The sequence below is a fragment of the Corapipo altera genome, unplaced genomic scaffold, assembly GCF_003945725.1.
Source record: "Corapipo altera isolate COAL_440 unplaced genomic scaffold, ASM394572v1 2b, whole genome shotgun sequence".
NCBI lineage: Eukaryota > Metazoa > Chordata > Aves > Passeriformes > Pipridae > Corapipo > Corapipo altera.
Window position 1 is genome coordinate 18,189,716 of NW_020884874.1, and position 21,057 is coordinate 18,210,772.

At 35.8% G+C, this 21,057-nt stretch overlaps 1 protein-coding gene across 1 annotated transcript; it reads right to left on the reverse strand.

The window, feature by feature from the left end:
* Window positions 1-1,174: 1,174 nt before the first annotated feature.
* Window positions 1,175-16,073, reverse strand: TMEM244 (transmembrane protein 244). The gene is made up of 6 exons (XM_027669644.1): window positions 15,998-16,073; window positions 7,997-8,082; window positions 7,394-7,467; window positions 3,916-4,041; window positions 2,130-2,174; window positions 1,175-1,269 (listed from the first exon to the last, which is right to left on the reverse strand). The coding sequence occupies exons 3-6, from the start codon at window positions 7,458-7,460 to the stop codon at window positions 1,175-1,177; spliced, it is 333 nt and encodes a 110-aa protein (XP_027525445.1). The 5' UTR covers window positions 7,461-7,467; window positions 7,997-8,082; window positions 15,998-16,073.
* Between the last annotated feature and the right edge of the window lie 4,984 nt (window positions 16,074-21,057).

A 21,057-nucleotide genomic window follows, 5' to 3' on the forward strand; every position in this document is an offset into this window, starting at 1 on the left:
ACTTAAATATCTATCATTCATGAGAAACAAACTCCTTTTTTAGGGAGTTTTCTGAAATATGCTTCTCACTATATATGTACTTTCAGTACTGAAGCTTAATTGAAATTTTTAAAACTTGCAATAAATTTAAAGATGTTTGATTAGATCAACAGGGGACTGATTCTTCAGAGGCATTATCTGTTGAGTGAGATTAAGGTAAATCCAACATGTAACACTCTTGTGCAAACAGCAATCTAGTCTTGCTCTCCTAAGCAAACTTCAGTTGCAATCCAATCATTGGTTTCATATTTAAGATGAAGTTGCCTTCTGGCAATTTTCCTGTTACAATTTTATTATGATTAAAGACATAAAGAGTAACTTGAAGCCACTACTATGGTTTGTTGGTTTTAATTACCACTATGCATAAACTCACACTTTGGCATTGGCCACTGGTAGCTGAGGGAGAGAGAAAGGGATATATAGAAAAGTACCTTTCAGTAGCATTTGCCTTTCCTCCCTCCAGCACAGCCAGACCATAAATAGATCCTTAGCCAAAGAGAAAATAGCCTGAAGCTATTGTAGAAAACACTTGTCTGTAGCATCCCTGGAAGGAAGAGGGTCAAACCAAACATTAGAGATTGTACCTCTCCCTTCTATTGTATTGGGCAGCTTTTAAGTGAGAGCTTTAACTTAAAGATGGAATGACATGCAGAGGTATATGCTGTTCACTGATTCTTCTTTGCCAGGAGTTTGCCAGTAAAGACTACTTTAAACCTACAGTGATTTATGCCAGATAGGGTGACTTTGAAGTTTTGCAGTGCTTGTGAGTGGTCAGACTGCAGCCTAAATTAGACTCAGCATTTCATAAAACACAGCAGATAACAGGCACCCAAACATTACATTCAAACATATGTTTTCCTTTTCCTTGTAGGATTTTATAGGAATGTTGCATCATTGCTCTTATCCTCCTTATGGCTTCTTTGTTTTTAAAACAGAGACAGTGTATCTAACTATTTGATTAATGGAAAATGTACATACAAAAGCTGAAAGTGATGACATTGACATTGCAAAAAAACATAAGACACAAGAGGTCTGGTAAGATAAACATTAGACAGTTGCTATCTTCATTTTAATTACACTGTTAATGAAACCATAAAAATCATACAGATATGAAAGCAAGTTCTAATTTTCCTTTTCAAAAATCATCTAGAATGGGGTAAATGAAGTTGTCTTTGAACAAGCAGTATGCCAAAATCTGTCCTCCACAAATCATTGAAATTACTCCAGATCCTGAAAGAAAAGATATGGCTGTTAATTTTTATAGTGGAATACAAGCTTTATGATAAAACTTTAAACTGGCATTCTTTTTGACTTCAATTTTTAAAAAAAATGTCCCGTCTACTTAAATATTTTGTTCAAGGATTTACATACCCACAAAGATACGAGACCCAGCAGCTGCTGATGCAAAACTAGTTGCAGGACAGGGAATTTATTTGCCTCTCCCCATCATTTAGGAATTTACTGCAGCTGTTGATCTTTGTTATCCATCATATAAGAAAGAAGAACAGAAGTCAGTCCTTTTCTCTAAACTGTTTTTCAAGATAATCTGTTTTTCAAGTACAAATCTATGCTTTTAATTTTACAGAAAATTAAGCATTCAGAAATGTACGTTTGCCATTCACTTTGAAGAAACATGATGACTGGAATTTGTCTCATCTATCTTAAGTACCTGTACACAGTTTTTATAAAACTTGCCTCTGGAAGTGTGTGGCTTTTTCCATTGATTGTAAAGGGTATCAAGGAAGACTAGTTTGGACAACTGTCTTTTTGACACCTGCATTGAGATAGTTTGATTAGTCAGGACTTAATCATGATTTATTTCAAGTTATGTGTCTGCTGTTTGTTTGCAAGATTAACATAAGCTGAGCTCATCCTGGTTTTAATAGAGATTTTTTTTAAGATGAGGCAAATGCTAGTCCAGCATTACTTACCTGTGTCATTAAAAGAAGTATAAATGAAAAGCCTATATTTCCTCTTTAAATGTTGAAAATTCTCAGATTAGTGAGGCAACAGACAGTTAACAGAAACAATTCATACTATAAATAGTACACAGATTCTAATAACTTAAACTTTAAAGAATGTCATTATACCTAACGCCAGCCACCAGTGTAACATCAGGGGGAATTCAGACATAACTGCAAGAAGAAGAAAAGTAGAAATGTAAATTTTAAAACTGTAAGGATTGAGATATGTAAACAGTGTACTATGTTATCAAAGGTCTGCTTAGTTATGTTTCATAGATTATATATTTTACTTGTATTGAAATGGCAAATGCTTTAGGTCCTGATTATTCAATACCTGACCATACCATTAAGCTTAGCCATGTGAAGGATCCCACTGGAACGCAAGTCTAAACCTAATAAGAGTGCTAAACTGACCTCTTAGACACCCTGCAGAAGAAATGCCTTTTTTATTACTTACCTGTACACAGTTTAGCACTACAGAGACACCATTTCCCTGCTAGAGTGCCTACATACTGCTACAATCCAAATAAATTAAGTAGCCTGACATTTTGTGTGTAATGGCTGATGCCATGTGTGACAGACAGCTGGGGCTGCACACCACAGGCTAACACTATAGCATGGCATGCTCCCTCCTGGGCCAGGCACTGGCTCCTGCCACCTGCAAGCTGACCCACATCTCCCCTCCATGATCAGCTACAGGGCTATTATATGTCTCAATATTGCTTCCCCCCCAAAAAGTGACAGAACTGTAGAGGTAATAAAGTGGGCTAGGAGGCACACTGTTCAAGGTCAGCCAGCAGAGGTTTGGTTGGCCGTCTGAAAGAAGAAATAACAAATCTGGGGCTGTTTGGACATCAAAATGCATCATCTATTTTAATGACAGATGCTCTCTTCCTGTATAAATTATGTACAAAGCAGATTCTTTTGTAGTTTTTGTAAATTCCTTGATTTAAATACAGAAGTTATTAATGAGGTATAACAGTAGTTTAAATTCCAGGAAATCAAATTCAGTAGATTTTTTAAGATGAAGTCTGTGTTGATCTCTGGCTTAATTTGTCATAGGAACTGGGGAATCTCCATCTGTCTAAAATGCTAGAAGACAAATGGACAAAGCAACAGAAAAGGAAAGATTGATTACTATGTAGTAGGAAAGTAGTCCTAATTTGTCAGTGGTGTTTTTCCTTTTTCTAAATTCTAGAGTAAACATACTAAACTCATTGTTACAAGAGAAAAGAATCCCCAATGGGGTCTGGCAAAGATAGAGTTAAATTATATTTCCTAATTAGCCGTAGAAGCATTCTGCTAAACTTTGTGAGAAGAGGAAGCAGGTTACCAGGTGCTGGCAAAAAGTGATGATGAGTCTCATTTACAGCAGCTAGTTCTTTTCCTTTTCTTTCCTTTGACGGAAAGAGTTTCAGGGGGGAAAAAGTTTTAATGATAAAATGCTTAATTTTCCTCAAAGAGATTTAGTTAAAAGATTTAACTTAAAACCTTTGCATTGACTTAGCTGAATCCAAACTTCTTTTTACTCTGAACTAGAGTTAAAGTGTTAAATGAGTAGATCTTAAAGTGTCAGGACATGAACAACTGCTAATTTTTTTATTTGAAATAACCCCCACGTCCTAGATGCTGAAGTTGTATCTAGGCTGGATATGTTTCATATGCAGTGTTAGACTGTGAACTGAACCTGTGATTTTTTTAATAACAAAATAGTGGTTTAAAATTCTGCAACAATCCAGAACAGAGTTTTAAATGGGCGGATCGATATACAGGCATGAGTCAAATGGATGGAAAATAGAGATACATATTTGTTTAGCTTTAAAGAATATTAAGTTAGTCCAGTAATACAGTAGATGAATTATAGTTGATTTGTTGTGATACTATGTAAATATTTAGCAGTAAACCTACTTACCAACTGAAGTTATGATGATATGAATAATAGTAACTGTTACAGCATAATCCCAAACCCATTCTTCCACAACCAGAGCAAACAGCAGACCACAAATGAAGAAAGTTATTTCCAATGATATCACAAGAACTGTAAAGGAAAATAGGATATTTTCACCAAACACAGTTTTGAAAGGCTTCCTCTCATATAAATGATAGCAATGCAATATAAAATGATAGCAACACAATGTTAAAATACCTAAGATAGTTATGCAAAGTTTCTTACATGATCAGTGAGTTCAGTTTTGGACCTCTCACTACAAGAAAGACATTAAGGTGCTGGAGCATGCCCAGAGAAGGGGAACAAAGCTGGTGAAGGGTCTGGAACATAAGTCCTATGAGGAGCAGCTGAGAGACCTAGGGTTGTTTAGCCTGGAGAAAAGTAGGCTAAGGGGGGATCTTATTGCTCTCTACAAGTACCTGAAAGGAGATTGTAGCTGGGTGGGGATCGGTCTCTTCTGCCAGAGAGGAAATTGCTTTAAATTGCATCAGGAGAGGTTTAGAATAGATATTAGGATTTTAATTTTTTTTTCACGGAAAGGGTTGTAAAGCATTGGAACTGCCCAGGGAAGTGGTGGAGTCATCATCCCTGAAAGTGTTTAAAAAAGCATATGGATATGGCACTTGAGGTTATGGTTTAATGGTGAACATGGTGGTGGTGCTGGGTTGATGGTTGGACTTGATGATCCTAAAGGTCTTTTCCAAGCTTGATTATTCTATGATTCTGTGAAATATTATGCTTATGTTTCCATTACAAAGATAATTTCTAATATTGCCACAGACATCTGCATGGGTTGTATCCTGATTTGCCTATAGACTTTAAAATGTCATCTATTTTATGTAAGAACATGAGGATTAGCAGGATTATGTCTATTGACAGGATTACACACAATTTATGTAGCCTAGAGGAGAAATTTCATGGAAATTTTCCTCAGGGACATATACACTCTTTGTATATGGTACCAAATAGATTTGATTGATACTGACATAGGTAAAATTTTTCTCATCTAAAGAAAAATTTTGCGCTTAAGGGGTTATGTTTGGTAAGAAACTTCATAGCTTTGTCCCTTCATTTCATCATATATTTATATATATTATATGTACCAGAACATATATATATATATATCTCAAAACAATTTAGAGAGACCTGCAAGGGGAGATATTGCAGAGAGCCTGGAAGGTGAGCAGAGGCAGTCCATCCATACAACCAGGAGCCTGGTTTTTCTTGGTGCTGATACCAGGGCTGCCACAGCTCTCATGCTGTCACTGTGCCTGACATTCAGCAGCTATCTCTGTGTTGTGTTAAACTGTGAATGGGGATTACCAGCACAGTGGTAATAACAAAATTATGCTGCCAAAATGGACTACTGAAATTATCTGACCAAGAAAATTCCTTCTCCAGGTGACAAAATGGTGCCTTTCTGTCCCCTGATGCTTTCTCTGGAGTGTGTTGAACCATGCCATGCCACCAGTCTGTGGTGACCACCTCCTCTGACATGGGATGCAGCTCTGTAGAAGTCATGGCACAGGCAAGCCAGACCTGATCTGTGGGCAGGAAAGCATGGAGGAACTTCACATGGCATTTGGTGACCTGTATTCTTCAACACATCAAAGGAGTGGTGCTTAGCTGTCAGCTTGTTTACTTGCTATTATGGGTAACAGGATCAAACATTATCACTTTTATGGCAAAGTTTGATTTTATGCTGTGTGGCAATCTGGGATAGTAGGGGGTTGAATGGAAAATGTGTGATGTCTCTTCTAGCTCTAGTCCTGATTTCCCATACAATAGGACATAATTGTGAGTTTGTAATTCATAAAATTGTCCATCTAAATGCAATTTGTTCTTCTTTTTAAGCACACAGGCATATAAAAGCAACATTTTTATTTGAATTATTTATTTGTTTTTCTTACCATTGCAGTAACATAATACCTATGATTACTGTAGCCGACAGTAGAGAAACCATATTTATTTTTTTCAGTATATTTAATTTATACAGTGAAATTTAATTTGGCAGCATTTTGTGCCTTTCTATTTTATTCTTTTATTTATAGTATCTATTACTTCCTATTGTATTATGGATTTCTCACCTAGTAGTTTAAAAAAATAAGAAAAATTTAACTGGAAAAACTGCGTGGAAAGTGGGAAATAACACTTTAAAAATGTTTGACAATGTATTATAGTATTTTTTGTTTACTATATTATATTTCATGAGATAGTATTTCTTTAAATTATGCTTGGTGTAGACAAATGCTCTAGGAACTTTTCACAAAACTGGGTCAGAAAGGATACTTTACTTCTGAGCTGAGTTCCATCTTTATTCTGAGGTTGTCTTAAGACATAATTCTGTTATTAACAAGCATGAGAGAAACTCTGAGTAAACTAATTCTCAATTTGCAACATCATTCAGAGATCTTAATTCTGACTCTATTTCCTTAGACATTAATCAGATGCTGTTGAGTTTTGCGTTTCCATGTTATTTCACTGGGTGGACAGAATGAATGGTGGAATACTAACTGTTTGCATGACATAGCTGTTGTCTTTGGCATATACACATGTTGCATCAAACTAACTGATAAAATTTTTAGGGAAAAAAATCATATTGAGATACAGTAATTACATTAGGGCCTTGAAAATTAATTCTAATGGAATATGCTTTAATCTTCTTTTCCACTGCTATAATGGAAATGTTCTTTCTTTGTCTGAAATCAGACAAAGTATTGACACTGTACAAACATCCATGCATTTTTATTACTCTTTTAACCTGATGAACTAACCAATTCACTTTTGAGCTTTTCTTACTTTACTGATGGGTTATGAGGTTTACCTTTGTAAAATAGATTAAAAATCTGGTTAAATTTTATGTATGTGTGTAATTTTTTAGGAATGACAGTTTAGGAAAGAGAATATAGTTTGAGAGCTTCAGAAAAATTGCAGAAATTTGTGTTAGAATATATAAAGATGTTTAGGGATTGAGCTATAATCAAAACCTTATATTTTAATGCCCACTGTATTCAAGCATTACCAAAGCAAAATTTCAATTTGTTGAACATGACCTTCTCCTGAGATCTGGATCCAATGATTCATAAGGAATATGCTATAGTAAGAAAATTAAATTAAACAATTTTGTGGAGGCACTTGATAGAGAATAGGTAATTGTTCTGCAGTGAAAATGAAGCATCCTGGCAAAGTAGAATGTTTCCTTCAGATGATGTGAGATCAGGTGAAGAACTCAACAAAAAGCCTAAAAATCACTTGAATGTTAAGTAGCAGTACAGAAATGAGAAGTGCATAAACATTTAATTGCAGTGTAGTTAAAATACAGAAATCATTGGTGTTATTAAAACAGCTTTAAAATACTGTCCATTGGAAGACAAGTTTACATCCAGATATAATATATATTCTTGACCGAGGAAAAAAAAAAAGAGAAACAAACTTCAGTTACCTAAATAGTATGGGTTAATCCATGAGGGATTTGTCTTAAAATCAAAAGGTGCCAAACCATCCAACATTTTAATCCTGTGGAAACAGAATTAATAAATTTAACCAGAGAGTTTAGTAATGTCTTAGTGACTATATGACATATTATGGGTGTTTTTAAATAGGATTTCAAATTGAATACTCTCCGAGTCCCATTCTAAGTTCTGGTTTTGCCCTTGCCCACTTTTATTTATGACGTTTGGCACTATACATGCTAACCAATAACTTCCAAATGGAGTATAATTTGTCTCTTTTATTGACTATAAAACCTTTCTTTTCCTTTTTTTATGTCATCTTTTCTCTTATGTTCAATAATTCACATGGTGCAAGTGCAAGCAAGCATATTAGAACCAACATTTGATATTAGTTTTGAGTCTCTATTTGCAAATCTGTGCATTTGAAAGAAGGTTCAGGCACAAAAATTTAACTGAATTTGAAAAATATGTTCACAGAATAACTGGGATTGGATGCCTCCAGTCGGGATGCTTCCTTTAAACAGGCATATCTCTACGCATGATATCCAATTGCTGTATGCCAGCATATTAGACTAAAGAAAAGGAAATCTTACTTGAATACTGCGAAGCACACAGATAGGACCACATAGTACACAGTGTAGAAAACTACTATGCATATCAACAGGTTCACCAGAACAACCTGCAAAAGGACATAAGACAGGAAAACCTAAATGCCATGTTTACATCAGGTATTGTCAGAAAACAATTCTAGATTTCTATCATTCAGAATGTGAAAAAAGAATTGTAAAAGGAAATATTTAGGCAGAATTCTTGCTGTAGCCGATTACAGAAAAGTACTAAAACCTCTTTGGTACATTTCTGCTCCTAATGTTGTTACAATTTATGGCTTTTTTTTTATCATATATTGCTGTATACCCAGTATATATTGAATTTACATGTCTTCAGAAAATGAGGACATTTCTTGACAGTTATTACACTCTTTCTATATGGTTGTTTTCTTCTCTGCCTATCCCCTCAATCCAGCATCTTCTGATCTATTTTCCTCTAAAAAAAATACAGATAGAAAGAGGTCATGAGAAAGAGAGTGTCTGTAGATAGAATTGCTACCAATTTCATATTGTCCATCTTCAATATTGTGCTACATGATGATTTACAATGGAAGGATGGGTGCCTATATTTTGCTTTTTCATATTAAAGCATTCCAGGTTTTGTTTTAGAAGTAGACTATTTTATAAATTCTTAGCCCAGGTACAACTCATGTAATGAGTTAAGACTTCTTGCCCTTTCTCCAATTTGGCTGTCAAATATTTGAAACTAGCAATGTGTGTTTACCCAACTCATCTGGTAAGACACCTCCATAGATCTCCAAACTATCAACCATTAAGCAATAATGATTGAAAAGGGACATAATTATTACAGTGATTCCATTATTAAGTTAATACACTTGGATGTATAAATATGGGCCCTAAGCCCATACATTTTAGTGTGCTCTGGAAGATCCCATGCTGAATTTCCCTTGAGATCAATGGAATTGAGCTAACATCAAGAGAGTTTTAAAGTTGTGATGTTTTACAGGAGTTCTTCTCTATGTTGATCAAAAGTAAATTTAAAATGGAAAAGTGAAGACTAAGATAATGAAATGTACCAAATACAGGTATTCATTCAGAATTAAATCTATGAGAAGTGGCTGTGCCTAAATGAAGTAGTAAAATAATGAGGACTGTATCAAAATGGCAAGCAGAGACTGTAGACTGCATGTAGTGAAATATTATGTCAATGCAAAATAAGCCAATATTTACCTCTTTGAATAGTGACACCATATTTACAATAGGAATGAATTTTAGAAAAAAATAGGTAACAACTAATAGAGAATAGGACGCAGTTCTGAAGAAAGGTGAAAGGAATCATGTATATGTAGGTTGGTTTTAGGGACCGAAGTAGGGGAAAAAAAGAATTGCATATTCATAGTAAAAGCAAGAAGAACTATTTGGAGAACAACTAAGACTAAAGGAATAAAACCAAAAAAGAAATATATGAGATACTGTGAAGTTTCACAAATAATTTCCACTTTGCAATGCTTGAAAGACGCCTGCTCTTTTTATTAATTTACCTTTGTTCAAGTTTTTTTTCAAAACTGGTTATTGAGTGCCCTGATTGCCATAGATTTTGAGGATAAAGTTGGGTGATGTTCTTGACACATTACTCAAAATTAATAAATTTTTTTTAGAGAAAATTTAAGGTATAAAATATTTTTAAGTCTTCATTTTTAAATAAAACACAGTTGCCAGGTGAGATTGCAGTGAAAAATGTAAAACATAAGCCAGCTTTAAAGTCCAATTTCCATTTTGATTTAGTTTGTTCTATGCTGGTAAGTGGAGCCCTTATTCAAGGAGGCAGAGACTCTGAGAAGGGCTTCAGATGAACATTAGCTCACACTAGCTCATATTTATGAGCTTCTCTTGCAATATTGAGACACAAAAAAAGCTCTTAAGGCTTTGGTGCTTAAGGTGATTTTGGTTTTTATTGGTTTTTTGTTTGTTTGTTTTTGTTTTGTTGTTGGGTTTTGGTGGTTTTGGTTTTGGTGGGGTTTTTTTCTGTCAGCAATTTTTAAAGTAATTTAAAAAATTAAAAAGCTACACAGAAAAGACACAAAAGGGAGCTGATGGCTAGAAATATTTGGGGTTTTTCTTCAGTAGGACTACAGCCGTAAAGAGGTCAATCTGTTTATCTCTGCGGGATTATTTGATCATGATGGATAAGTACCTTCACAGGCAGAAAATACCAGGTACTTAAGGGCTCCTTAATCTATCAGAAAAGCCACAAGAAGTAAACAGCTACGAGTGTTAGCTAGACAAATTCAAAAGATGCATGAAGAAAATGTTGAACTGTAAAGGCAAATAGCCAATGGAATAAACTGCCTTTGGAAATAGGAGATCCTACATAGCAAAAGCAGATGCCTCTGTGGATGAAACTCCAACTCTAACGCTCACTTCTGGCCTTGGTTGTGTGAGTGGTTATGTGGTAGATAATGAACTTACAGAAGCCTTCAACATTGACAGAAGTGGGGATACTGTGAATTTAGCAAACTAATTATTTTTATATTGCTAAATGTTGTAGTTGCTAAATATTGAGTAGTGCATGTATGTCCCACAAGAAAAGAGAGTAAAGAGCTTTATTTTCTAATAATATAGAAGGGAAAGCCATCATGCCTGTACAGACAGATATTTGTCAATAAAAAAATGTCCAGGATAGACTTACTCTTTTCTTTTTTCCATACATCAAAACAAAGACAAGCAAAAACTGAGAATGATTAATCTCTTCAACCAGGTTGGTCTGAGGGCTAAATACAGGTCTTTTTCACTGTCTATAGTCTTATTCTAAATGAAAATTGTCCAAATAATCCATTTGATCCTTTCTTTTCCCCAGTGCACACCATTACTGCAGTAATGTTAATTGACTACAATGATGTGCTAGTTGCAAGTTTGGCACCCATCCTGTCTCTTCCTCCCCTGAAAGTTACTTTAAGCACTGGAAGGTTAATCTTTGGCACATATTTGGTGGGAATTATTTTCATTCCACTGCTCTGAGCAGTTGCACTTTTCATGTAATTCTCCTTTATCCACTGCCCCCCCTCTTGCAACTGCCTCTGTGAAGCCTTATCTGCTCCAGATGTAGATTCCTACTGTAATAAAAGTGGGGAGACAGGACTGAAGGGAAAAATCACGGGACTGAAGGACAGCTGTCAGCCAATGACCTGTTGACCTCTAATTACAGTAGGTGAATTCCTAGCCTTGAAGTCAGTGACAAACTTTCATTGGCATCAAAGGCACAGGAGTTTTCTCTTTGTACCCAGAGTATTCTTAGTCCCTATCTTAGGGAGGTAGTGAGGTATTAAGTATAGTGTGCTTTGCTCAGTTGAGTAAGCTAAGGAAATGCAACTAACACGAAAATGAAAACACTTTGAAAATTTTCTAGTTGTATCATATTCTACTTCATTTTTTATTTGACTTTGCCACAGAAATTTAAACATACATTTTTTAAATCTCAGAATACTTCCTGTTTTCAAACTATTTTCCCCTTTCTAGGTCTTCTGGTATTTCAAAGCAAAAAAACCACAAGTTAAAAACTACAGGGTTATTTATTATATGTCAAAACAACTTAAAGGAAGAATCTTAGGAAATCACTGGTGACATCAAATGTAGAATTTCATTAGACACTTCTAAGAATTATATCTCATAAATGGGACAACACCACATATTTTGAAATCCTTTTTATAAAAAGCACTTTGCAGTACTTACTACCAGCACTATAGTATAAAGTGTCCTTTTAATTTTGGGGGTTCTTAGAAAGACAACATTAAAGAACAGTCTGTAAGAATGAAAGCAACAGCTCATTCAAGCCCCGCAGTAGTTTTCTAATTCTCTAAATACTATCTGGTGACACACAACACTAAATAAACTCAATTCCCTTTACCTTGGTTTCAGCAGTTTTGACCTTGAGAGCCATGGACACATGACGAGTGAAAGGAAGTGCTGTTGCTATATTCTGTATGCCAGCATCGGCAGGAAGAAGCAGCTGGTTTTCACCCCAAAAAACATTTTATAGGTAAGTATAGGGCAGAGTGAGGTGAGTTGATTGGATTAAACTGAATTGAGACAGAAGACATCTGTGAGTTAACTATAAGCCGCTGAAGAGCAAAGAGAAAATCCTACTAGCTCGTTTAATGCTCATACTTTTGTAGCTACAGTCAGCCAAAGCATATCTACAATATAACTTGGCTATTTAGACAAACATTGTAATTATTTTCTACCTTTTAGTTGCTTTTTTTCAGCATTCATATGATCACAGTTCCTTGGGGTTATTGTAACTTCCTACTTTTAATTAGCTTTACATTTTCTAGCATTAATTCTATTGACTATAGATGTGGAGTGGTACATTCTTCACAATGTTCTTTGCTAATATTTTTTTTCTGACTATCACTTTATTACATAAGGTATAATACACATTAAATTAGATATAATTAGGTTAAGAAAGTAGAAGGAAATTTAGTGTGCTTTAGAGCACATTCAACTTCTACTGAGCAGTTCCTTAATGGATTCAAATTTGACTTTTTACAGGCACATTATGATTCAGAATGCTGTGTTATTTGGAAAAAGGAGACACTTCTGAAACTGAACCAAGAAAAAACTTCTTTTTCTGCTGACACTAACATAATATGTGTGAGTTTCATTAGGATTTTTTTATGCCTTTTTAGTCATACAAAATAAATGCTATCTGCTCTAAAATGCAGTTTGTGCTCAGCAAACAAGAGCTTTCAGTCACAGATTTGATAGCTCCAGATTGTGAATACTGTCAGGGAAATTACTAATAGTACTGTGTGAAATTCCTTCCTGTGCAAAAATACTAGCATGAAAATCTGTACATCAGTTAAGTCCTATTTTGAGAGCTGAAGTGATGACAAAGAAATAGACTGAAACAAAATAAACCCTGCAAATTAATTTGCCTAAATGGTTGAAATAGTCACAAGTAGCAAATTAATGAAGAAATATTTGCTCGAATGATTAAAAAATATTTGAAAAGGACGAAAAGTGTTCATTCGAAGAACGTACCATCTACCCCAAAGCATCAGCTGAAAACAACCCACAGAAACTTTTGCAGTAGCTATAAGTAGCAAGATAATTGAAAAAGTAATGGATTGCATTAATCTAAGATCATTATTAAAGCTAACGAGTTTACTTTCACTGACTTACTTCTTCACAAAGAGTCAATTTAGCCAGACTGATAATAGAAACAGTCACCAACTTTGACTGAAATGTAATGGAAGCTGTAGGCACGGATTTGTTGGGAAGACAAAGAAGTTCCTTCCATTTCTGTTGCAGAGTTGAAAACTTTAAATATTCTGAGAGAATGGATAATATTTCTGTTGCATCCTTGCTTCAAGATTGGAAACACCTGAATTCCAATTCAAGATTGGAAACACCTGGTAACCCAGTGAATAGGAGCAAATCAAACTTGGAAGTGGCAGAAACTGTGTGTGACCCAAAATACTTACAGCATCACTCAATAGTGAATGTTAACCATAAAGATATTGTGTTACTGTTAGTAACATGTTGAGATAATGGAATAATCATTTTTTTATTTTTTATTTTCTTAACATTTACTAGGTCAGATTTAGGAGAAATGACAACTCCTCTTCAGCAGAGAAAGACAGAAGACAAGTTTTCATAGAAGTTAAAATAAATGATTTAATTTGGTTTCAACAAGCCCTACTTTTAAATACATGCTATTTTTTTAAGCATTACATTATAGAATTTTTTTAGGGCTATTAGGAAAAGTAGTACTCCATTACTTTTGAACCCCAGGAGTTTGTGCTAGTTGGCTTTACAAAAACACACAGGAAACAGTTATGTTGGTAGGATATCAATATCTGACCCTCACATATTTGAGAACAGTTAATAAAAACTGTTATTTGACATTTGGCTGTACACATATACTTCCTTTGTAGTGATATGTAATGGATAAGATGTAAGAGACATTCAAAAAACCTTAACTGCAGAAAATTGCAGAATAGGGAAGTAACTCTTTTTAAGAATATGATCATGGCATCTAATAGCACCAAGGCAATACCTAGTTCCTATCTGCTACCTGGGCCAAAACAAAAAGTCAAATGTAATAATGAATTGTGAGGAAATTTTTATAAAGCTTACAGCTAACTTTATTCGCTAAGCTTATTACTTAGAGTTTGCTTTTAGGATTTGGGGTTTTTTAGAATGTTACCATTTACACCCACAATTTACCGTGCTGTCAAATAGCACTGTGAAAATAATTAACAACAATTTGAAGAACTATATCATACAGCAATATTACAGGAATATCCCATATGAAGGAGAACACAGAATTTGTGTTGCTATTATGATGATTGTTTGCACTAGAGCTCTGTGCCTTGAAAAGTATGGTTAGACCCAGAATCATATTTCTTAGGTAATTCCAAAACCCGAAAAACAGTTTTAAAATCAGAGAAATTACTAAACCCCAAGCTTACGTTCATTATCCTGTAATCTTTAAAAAAAATACAAAGATCAACCAAATGGATGCTGACTGGGTTGTGTGGTGAGAAATTTTTAATTAATTGGATGATGACATCAAAACATGTGTACTCTGTCTCCATCTGCTGATAGGGAGGAACTACATTTACATTGTGTAAGAGGGTAGAAGAAAAATAAATGGTGGCCACTATTTTTGTTCTTATACTGCAGTGACTGGAAGAATCTGTCAGTGCAGTGAAGGGAACTAACTTGACTTAAAAAGTGTTACAACTTCAGCAAATATAGCTTAGTTGTATCCTAAGAAAGACAGCCCGTACAGTTTGGTATTGGTCACATATGCATTATACAGCCTTAATATGACAGCTTGGCTCCCATATGGGAGGAGCCAGAATTGTGTGAGGTCCAGTCTCTACCTCCAGGAGGATTAAAGAAATTAGGTTATTTCCTTCTTTAACCTCTGTTGTAGATGGATAAATTTTGAGGGATGGGAAATCAGAGAATCAGTGGAAGAAAGAATGTGCTTTGAACGTATCAGTCTAGTCTTAGTTCTAAGTTTTGTTGAATTGCTTTTAACAATGTCCTTGTTCTTGATAATACACTGTAAAAGAGCTTTCAATATAATTGATTAAAGAAGATGTGAATTTTAGGGACTTTCAGCTCCTGAAAAGTTGTCTCCTTGAATTTCTTTGTAAAAGCTCACAAACTCTAAAATGTTCATAGCACTAAAAGAATTCAACTCAAAAATTGGTATAATTCTTTCTGATTAGCAAACTGCAAATGAATTGGATTCTTTTTACAGATAATTAACCCCAATGAGCTACTTGTATCTAAGGAGCTGGCTTAATTAATAGCAAAAATAGTAAACAACATCTTTTGTTTTGTTAACTGACACTGTTGGCTTTGTGAACAAGTACAATATAAAGCTTGAAAGTATTGGCAAAGAAACCAATTTAGTGGGCTTTATTTATTCAAACTAGAAATTAATTTTATTGTTTGTGAATGGTGTAGATTGATAGAACTGAAAATGAAGTCTTCTGTTTATCCAGAGAGAAGCTATAACACAATTGCAGCAATGTAAACTTTCCACCCTGGCCCCACTGTATGTCTAAGAAGCAAATTTAATTGCCTGTATTTAAAAAAAAAATCAATATTTGGCCTTTCTACTGAGAAGCTTAATGTGCTGATTAGCACAAGCCTACATTTTGAAGATATTCTGACATTTCCACTACTGTTAGTGGGAATTTTTGGTAAGTACACTGAAGCACTGAAAAATCTTTTTAGGACTAGGCCCACAAAAACTGAGGAGTGGGCTGTAAAATTGCTGCTACATTTAGAGGAAAATATATCATGCTGGATCAAACAGTTGGAGATAGGCTGCTGCAGCTCCATGCCCCCAGGATGAAACAGTAGCAAGGTTGAAAAGTATTCCAAGTAAGCACACGCACACATAGCACACATATATATGCATATACATCGCATACATGCATATATATGCACATATATACATGTACGCCACACAGATCACAGACAGGGCCACAAACCACTTACACAAACACAGACAACACCAATGGTCTCATTCTGCCCCCCCTCATTGGCTGAGTAGGTTGAAGGCCCATTAGTGAGAAGTTATATTTATACACATGTGCAAGGTAGCTGTGACCCAACTCCAGCAGCTGGGTCAGCACTCAGTCTGCCCAGTAGTTGGCCACTGGAACCCAGTCTGTCCAGTTGCTGAGGCCAGGACATGCTGCAAACCCACTCCAGTTCTCACAGACTGGAGAGGCCTAGACTCTCACAAACACCCTTTTCCACACTTGTCACCTAAATCACTCCTTTTCAAGCCTTTGGTTCTGCCTCTAAACATCTCATAATAAATGTGGGAAATCCCAAAAAACACTCTCTCCCTGCATCCCATACTGTGTCCCACTCCCTCAGCCTGAAAGGTGATCCAGAGAGAAGCTCCCAGTGACTCATCTTGATGGGTTTCACAAAGGAGCAAAGGAGCTGAGCCTTTCCTGATAAAAACCTGGAAGGTGTTTGCTCCTCAGGAAGATGTAATTTGTGTTCCTGCCTGCCATTGTATGTCAGTACTCCTCTGGTCTTGTAGAGTTGGATCAGTGGTTTTCCTTGATGGGCCTGGGATTATCTATTTTATGATTGATTCGGTTATAAATTTTAAATGTTATGTGAAAGCTTTAACAAGTAAACACACACTATGTGTATACTGGTAACATAAAAGTGCCCTGGATGCTCCTGGGCCATGTGACGTGGCATGGCTGGTGTGTCCTCACTCCACCAGACAGAGTGGTTGCCCACAAGCTGCCTGAAGAGCATGACCAAGGCGTGTGCCATCCTCCACAGCTGTGCGAGCCAGCACAGGCAAGAACCTTTCCTGACACCATTTAATTCAATGTGCAACCCCATTTCTCTTCCCAGGAATGTTCCCAGTCACTGTTTTAATTTACTGGGATAGATGTAACTGTAAAGCCTCTACAAAATGACCTAATGGTCTCATTTTTGTTCACTGCAGGCAGGTGTCCCCAGCACAGTAATACATGGCACTAATTAACCATCTCTTTCTGGGGCTCTTAGGAGAGATACCAGGATTGATTGGGCGTGGAAACTGGACTCCTTTTTCATTTGCAGAAGTGTACCTTCTGATTGAAGGGCTGATTCCAGTGTGGGCAAAGTAGCAGAAAGAAATTTGCACTGCCAATAGCTATCATAAATGTGTTAATATACAGCTGAGGGATTGCTGGGGAAGGACTATTGGGACACTTACATGCTCACACCTTTCCCTTCGCTGTCTAAAGAGAGAGTTTAAATAAACCTGCCTCAGTGCTTTTTCACTAAGTCCTTGGGATTATGCAGTAAATTATTCTGCATGCATTTTGTCCTGTTCATGGAGTATGTTTTTCTGTTTATCTGTACTTGAGGAAAGTGATTGTTTTAGAAAGAGCAAGCTTGTCAGCAAGAGATGCCTGTATAGAGAAGTAAGGATAAATTATGTATTTTCTTATTAGATTGAAAAGCGCCACAAATTCATGATTTTTGTTATTTGCCATCTTTAGTTTGAACTCATCCTTCTAATATGAGAAAATACAAGAATTCTAAAACTGATCTGATGTGGAATAAACCACATCCTGGGTGAATTTCCATCTACAAAATTTTCTCATTTATCTTGATTTTTCTGCAGTCATAGATACACTGCATTTGCCTAGAAAATAAAAATGTGTGTTGTTGAAACAGTTGCATTATTCACATGCTTGAGTTCAGCAGGTTTGAAAATGAGAATAAAGATGGCACTGGGACATTGTCTGTTTTCAGACCTGTCATTTCTAGAGAAAAATTTCTTTGATTTACAGGTAAAAAGATATTTTTCCCAACTTTTTACTCAAAACCAATTTCGAATCTTCAAGTCAAGCACTTTAATACGATAGACAGCTTCTGCTCTTGGTTACACCTGTTGAACTTCATTATCTTTCATTCTGCCCTAATTACATATAGACAAACTCATTCACTTGACCTCGTTGACCCTGCCATTAGAACTTTAATTAACTCTTGTGAGTATGATTCATGGCCCAGAACAGAATGCAAGTCACTTTATCACAACTAGGTTTGCAAATGAGAGTAAAGTATATTTTCAATAAATTGAGCAATTTTCTGTGATCACTGAATAGGAGATTGAGTACAGATGCATTCAGTAACTAAGTGAAAAGTCTGTGTATATTTATATTTTGACTACTACAGTGTAAGCAGACATATCATTAAGCTCTGAAACCTGATAAATTTTGTCATCTGAAGAATTTTTACTCAATTTTACTGCTCCTCTGACATTAGATCCAGCTGATATTTGTCAGAAAACAAATAAGCAAAATTGTATTTATGACATCTCCAAAATGTATTTCGACAGCTCTTTAGTACAGCTCCAGTTTAATAGATTTCATTATTAAACAGTTTTCTGCAGGATAAGAGCTAATGACATCCTAATATGAATTTCAGCAGCCTAAAATCTTCTCTAAATCCAATTTTTCCCATCCCATTGCTCAACTTTCCAGCATTTGGGGGATTCCCCTTCCCATTCAGGATACTCTAAAACTGGAGGACCTGTGTTCATAGCTGAGCTTTTGTCATTCTCTGGTTCCTGTCATTCACTGATGTTAGCTACTGCTAGCTATTGGCATGTCTTCTAGACTGACTGACATCAATTGGCTCTCAAGTATTTAATCTCCATCATTATGGAAATGGCTCCCAGTAGACTTTAGACATGCAGGACTCATTTTTTTACTATCCTAAAATCAGGTCTAGGGACATTGTAATCTGACGCTGGTTTTGATGGAGTTTTGAGGTTCTTATGAAATTTATGGAAATCCTTGTGCAGAAGGCAGGGTAGAAGTCTTTGCCACTTTGAGTTTGAATCAATTATAAAAAGATAATAGCATTTTTCTGTGTCAGGTACATTTCCTGTGTTATGGTACACATGGTAATAATAGTCAAGCAAGGAATAGTATAGTAACAAAGATCATTTAAGTATTACAAGCAGATAGATGTCCAGTTACTTTTAAGAACAGCCAAAGGAACACTAAAAATAGGGAAAATAAACCCACTCACATAAATGCATAAGTACTACCAGGCCACCCACCACCAAAAAGTACATCTTTTTTGCATTTCCTGAGCAGACTCTGGTAGCTGATTTGGGTAGCTATGGCATATGATCTCTAGCTGTGAGTAGCCTTTCTATTAGTAACTCATAACCTTAATGCAAACAATCTGACTTGGCCACATCATTGCTTTTCCCACATGAACAGTTGCAGTTCCAGTCATGAGACTGCTCAGGTAGGGCCACAGTTTGGCTATGTAGAATTTTCAGTAATAGCATTTCTTTTTATCCCAGAGAGAGACTGACAGGAGCAGGAGATGGGTGAATTAGAAGGTGTCTAATCATCAGTATGTTGTTACATCTTCTTTTATCTAAAACACTACAGGTGATACATATCCAGTCATGCTGTACAGAAAGTATTAGCGCAACTGGAAATGTTTTTGTTAGACAGCTTGACATTTTTCCTGTCTGAATGCACAATGCTGGGTATATATGCAGTTATCCTTTGAGGCTTCAAAATATTTTTCCTTGACGATGTGTGTTTTCATACACCTGAGCTGATTTAGTACACCCAGCTATTTAAAATAATCACATACTGGTTTAAAGTGCTGTCTGTGTTCAAAATAGTTGCCACTAGATGGCAAACTGATTGTGTGCAGCCTTCCACACAAAGGGAACATCTCTGCTGTGTGCTAGGTGACCAGGTGAACATATTGCATCAAATTTATCCTGCCCTGATTCCGTTGAAACCAGTGGAATTACACCAGAGAAACAGATGGCTCTTTACCCTTAGGTTCTGAAAGCGCCTACAGTAAGTAAATATAATATTTGTTTCTGTTTGCTTGTTTAAATCAAGTCTGTTGTACTAAGCCTTTTAACTTCACATCACACAGGCAAAATGCAAGAGTTCAGGCCCATCATTCAGTTTTAGGTACCAGGTATGTTCCATGGGACTCAAGAGATAGGGAGTGGCACATACCGACAGAGACAAAGGAGACTTGAAAATCAAAATCCCTTTTCGTATGTGCCCAGTTGTACAGGACCTGTGTGAATGCTCACATTTTACAGTGCCCAATCCTTCATGTGCCACAAATCTTCAGTTTAGGGAATTTTGCATCCATCAGTTCACACAGAGCCTCAGCTAGGGGTGGGACTTCTTATGATGTTATCCTTTCCCCCTCACAATATTGTAATAGTGGCTGAATTTTCTAAGTAGATGCTGCACATTTCCATTCACAAGTGCTATTTGTGGTCACTTATAAAAATTCATTAACACATCAACATCCTCAAGATCTTATTTTTATCAGTTTCACACCAGTACCACTTCACTGTTGCTATCATAATGCAAGAAAATATGTTGTGATCCTACATTAAAAACAATTGGCATAGGCCTTCTGTCTGTTAGTATACTTCTCTATTGTTCATTGGTCTGACATCAACTGTCAGAAACAGATTCCTTTTAAAAGCAAGAGTTAGCCCAAAACTATCTCGCTTGTTTTATTTTACTTTCTTACATTTCAGATGTACATATATATAAATGTATACCTAAATATTATGCCCTTGGTGTGTCATTAACTGATGTTAGTATCCATCTTGATTAGGTTTTTTTTGAAATCTGAGTTTTCACCTATTTATTTTGTGAATTAGCTTGTTTGAGATTTAACAGTTTTTAAAGACAAAGGATCGGCAGTTGTACTGTCATTTTCTTATGGAAATAGGCTGGCAATTCAGACTTGCAATTTCTTTTTAGAACTAACTTAGTTTACTGGTGGTATGCTATCAAAAATAAAATTAGAGTTCTGATTTAATTTCAATTGGTGTGGCAAATTGGCAGTTTTTAAAAATAGGCAGAGGGTTTAGGACACGTCAGAACCTCAAGCAAGGTTCAGGCTAAAAAGATTTGCTTTAATCCAGTTCCTGAGAAAAAGTATAGTAGGTCCACTGAGCTGAGTGCATAGGTGTGCAGTTCCCTCCAGTTTTACTAAGTCTGTGTCCAGCGAAGTGATGT

Coding starts and splice junctions, on each gene's coding strand:
- TMEM244 (XM_027669644.1), bottom strand. CDS start 7,460: ATGTTGGATGGTTTGGCACCTTTTGATTTTAAGACAAATCCCTCATGG. Junction 4,042..7,393: donor GATTAACCCATACTATTTAG/GTAACTGAAGTT, acceptor TTTCCTTTACAG/TTCTTGTGATATCATTGGAA. Junction 2,175..3,915: donor TATCATCATAACTTCAGTTG/GTAAGTAGGTTT, acceptor TTCTTCTTGCAG/TTATGTCTGAATTCCCCCTG.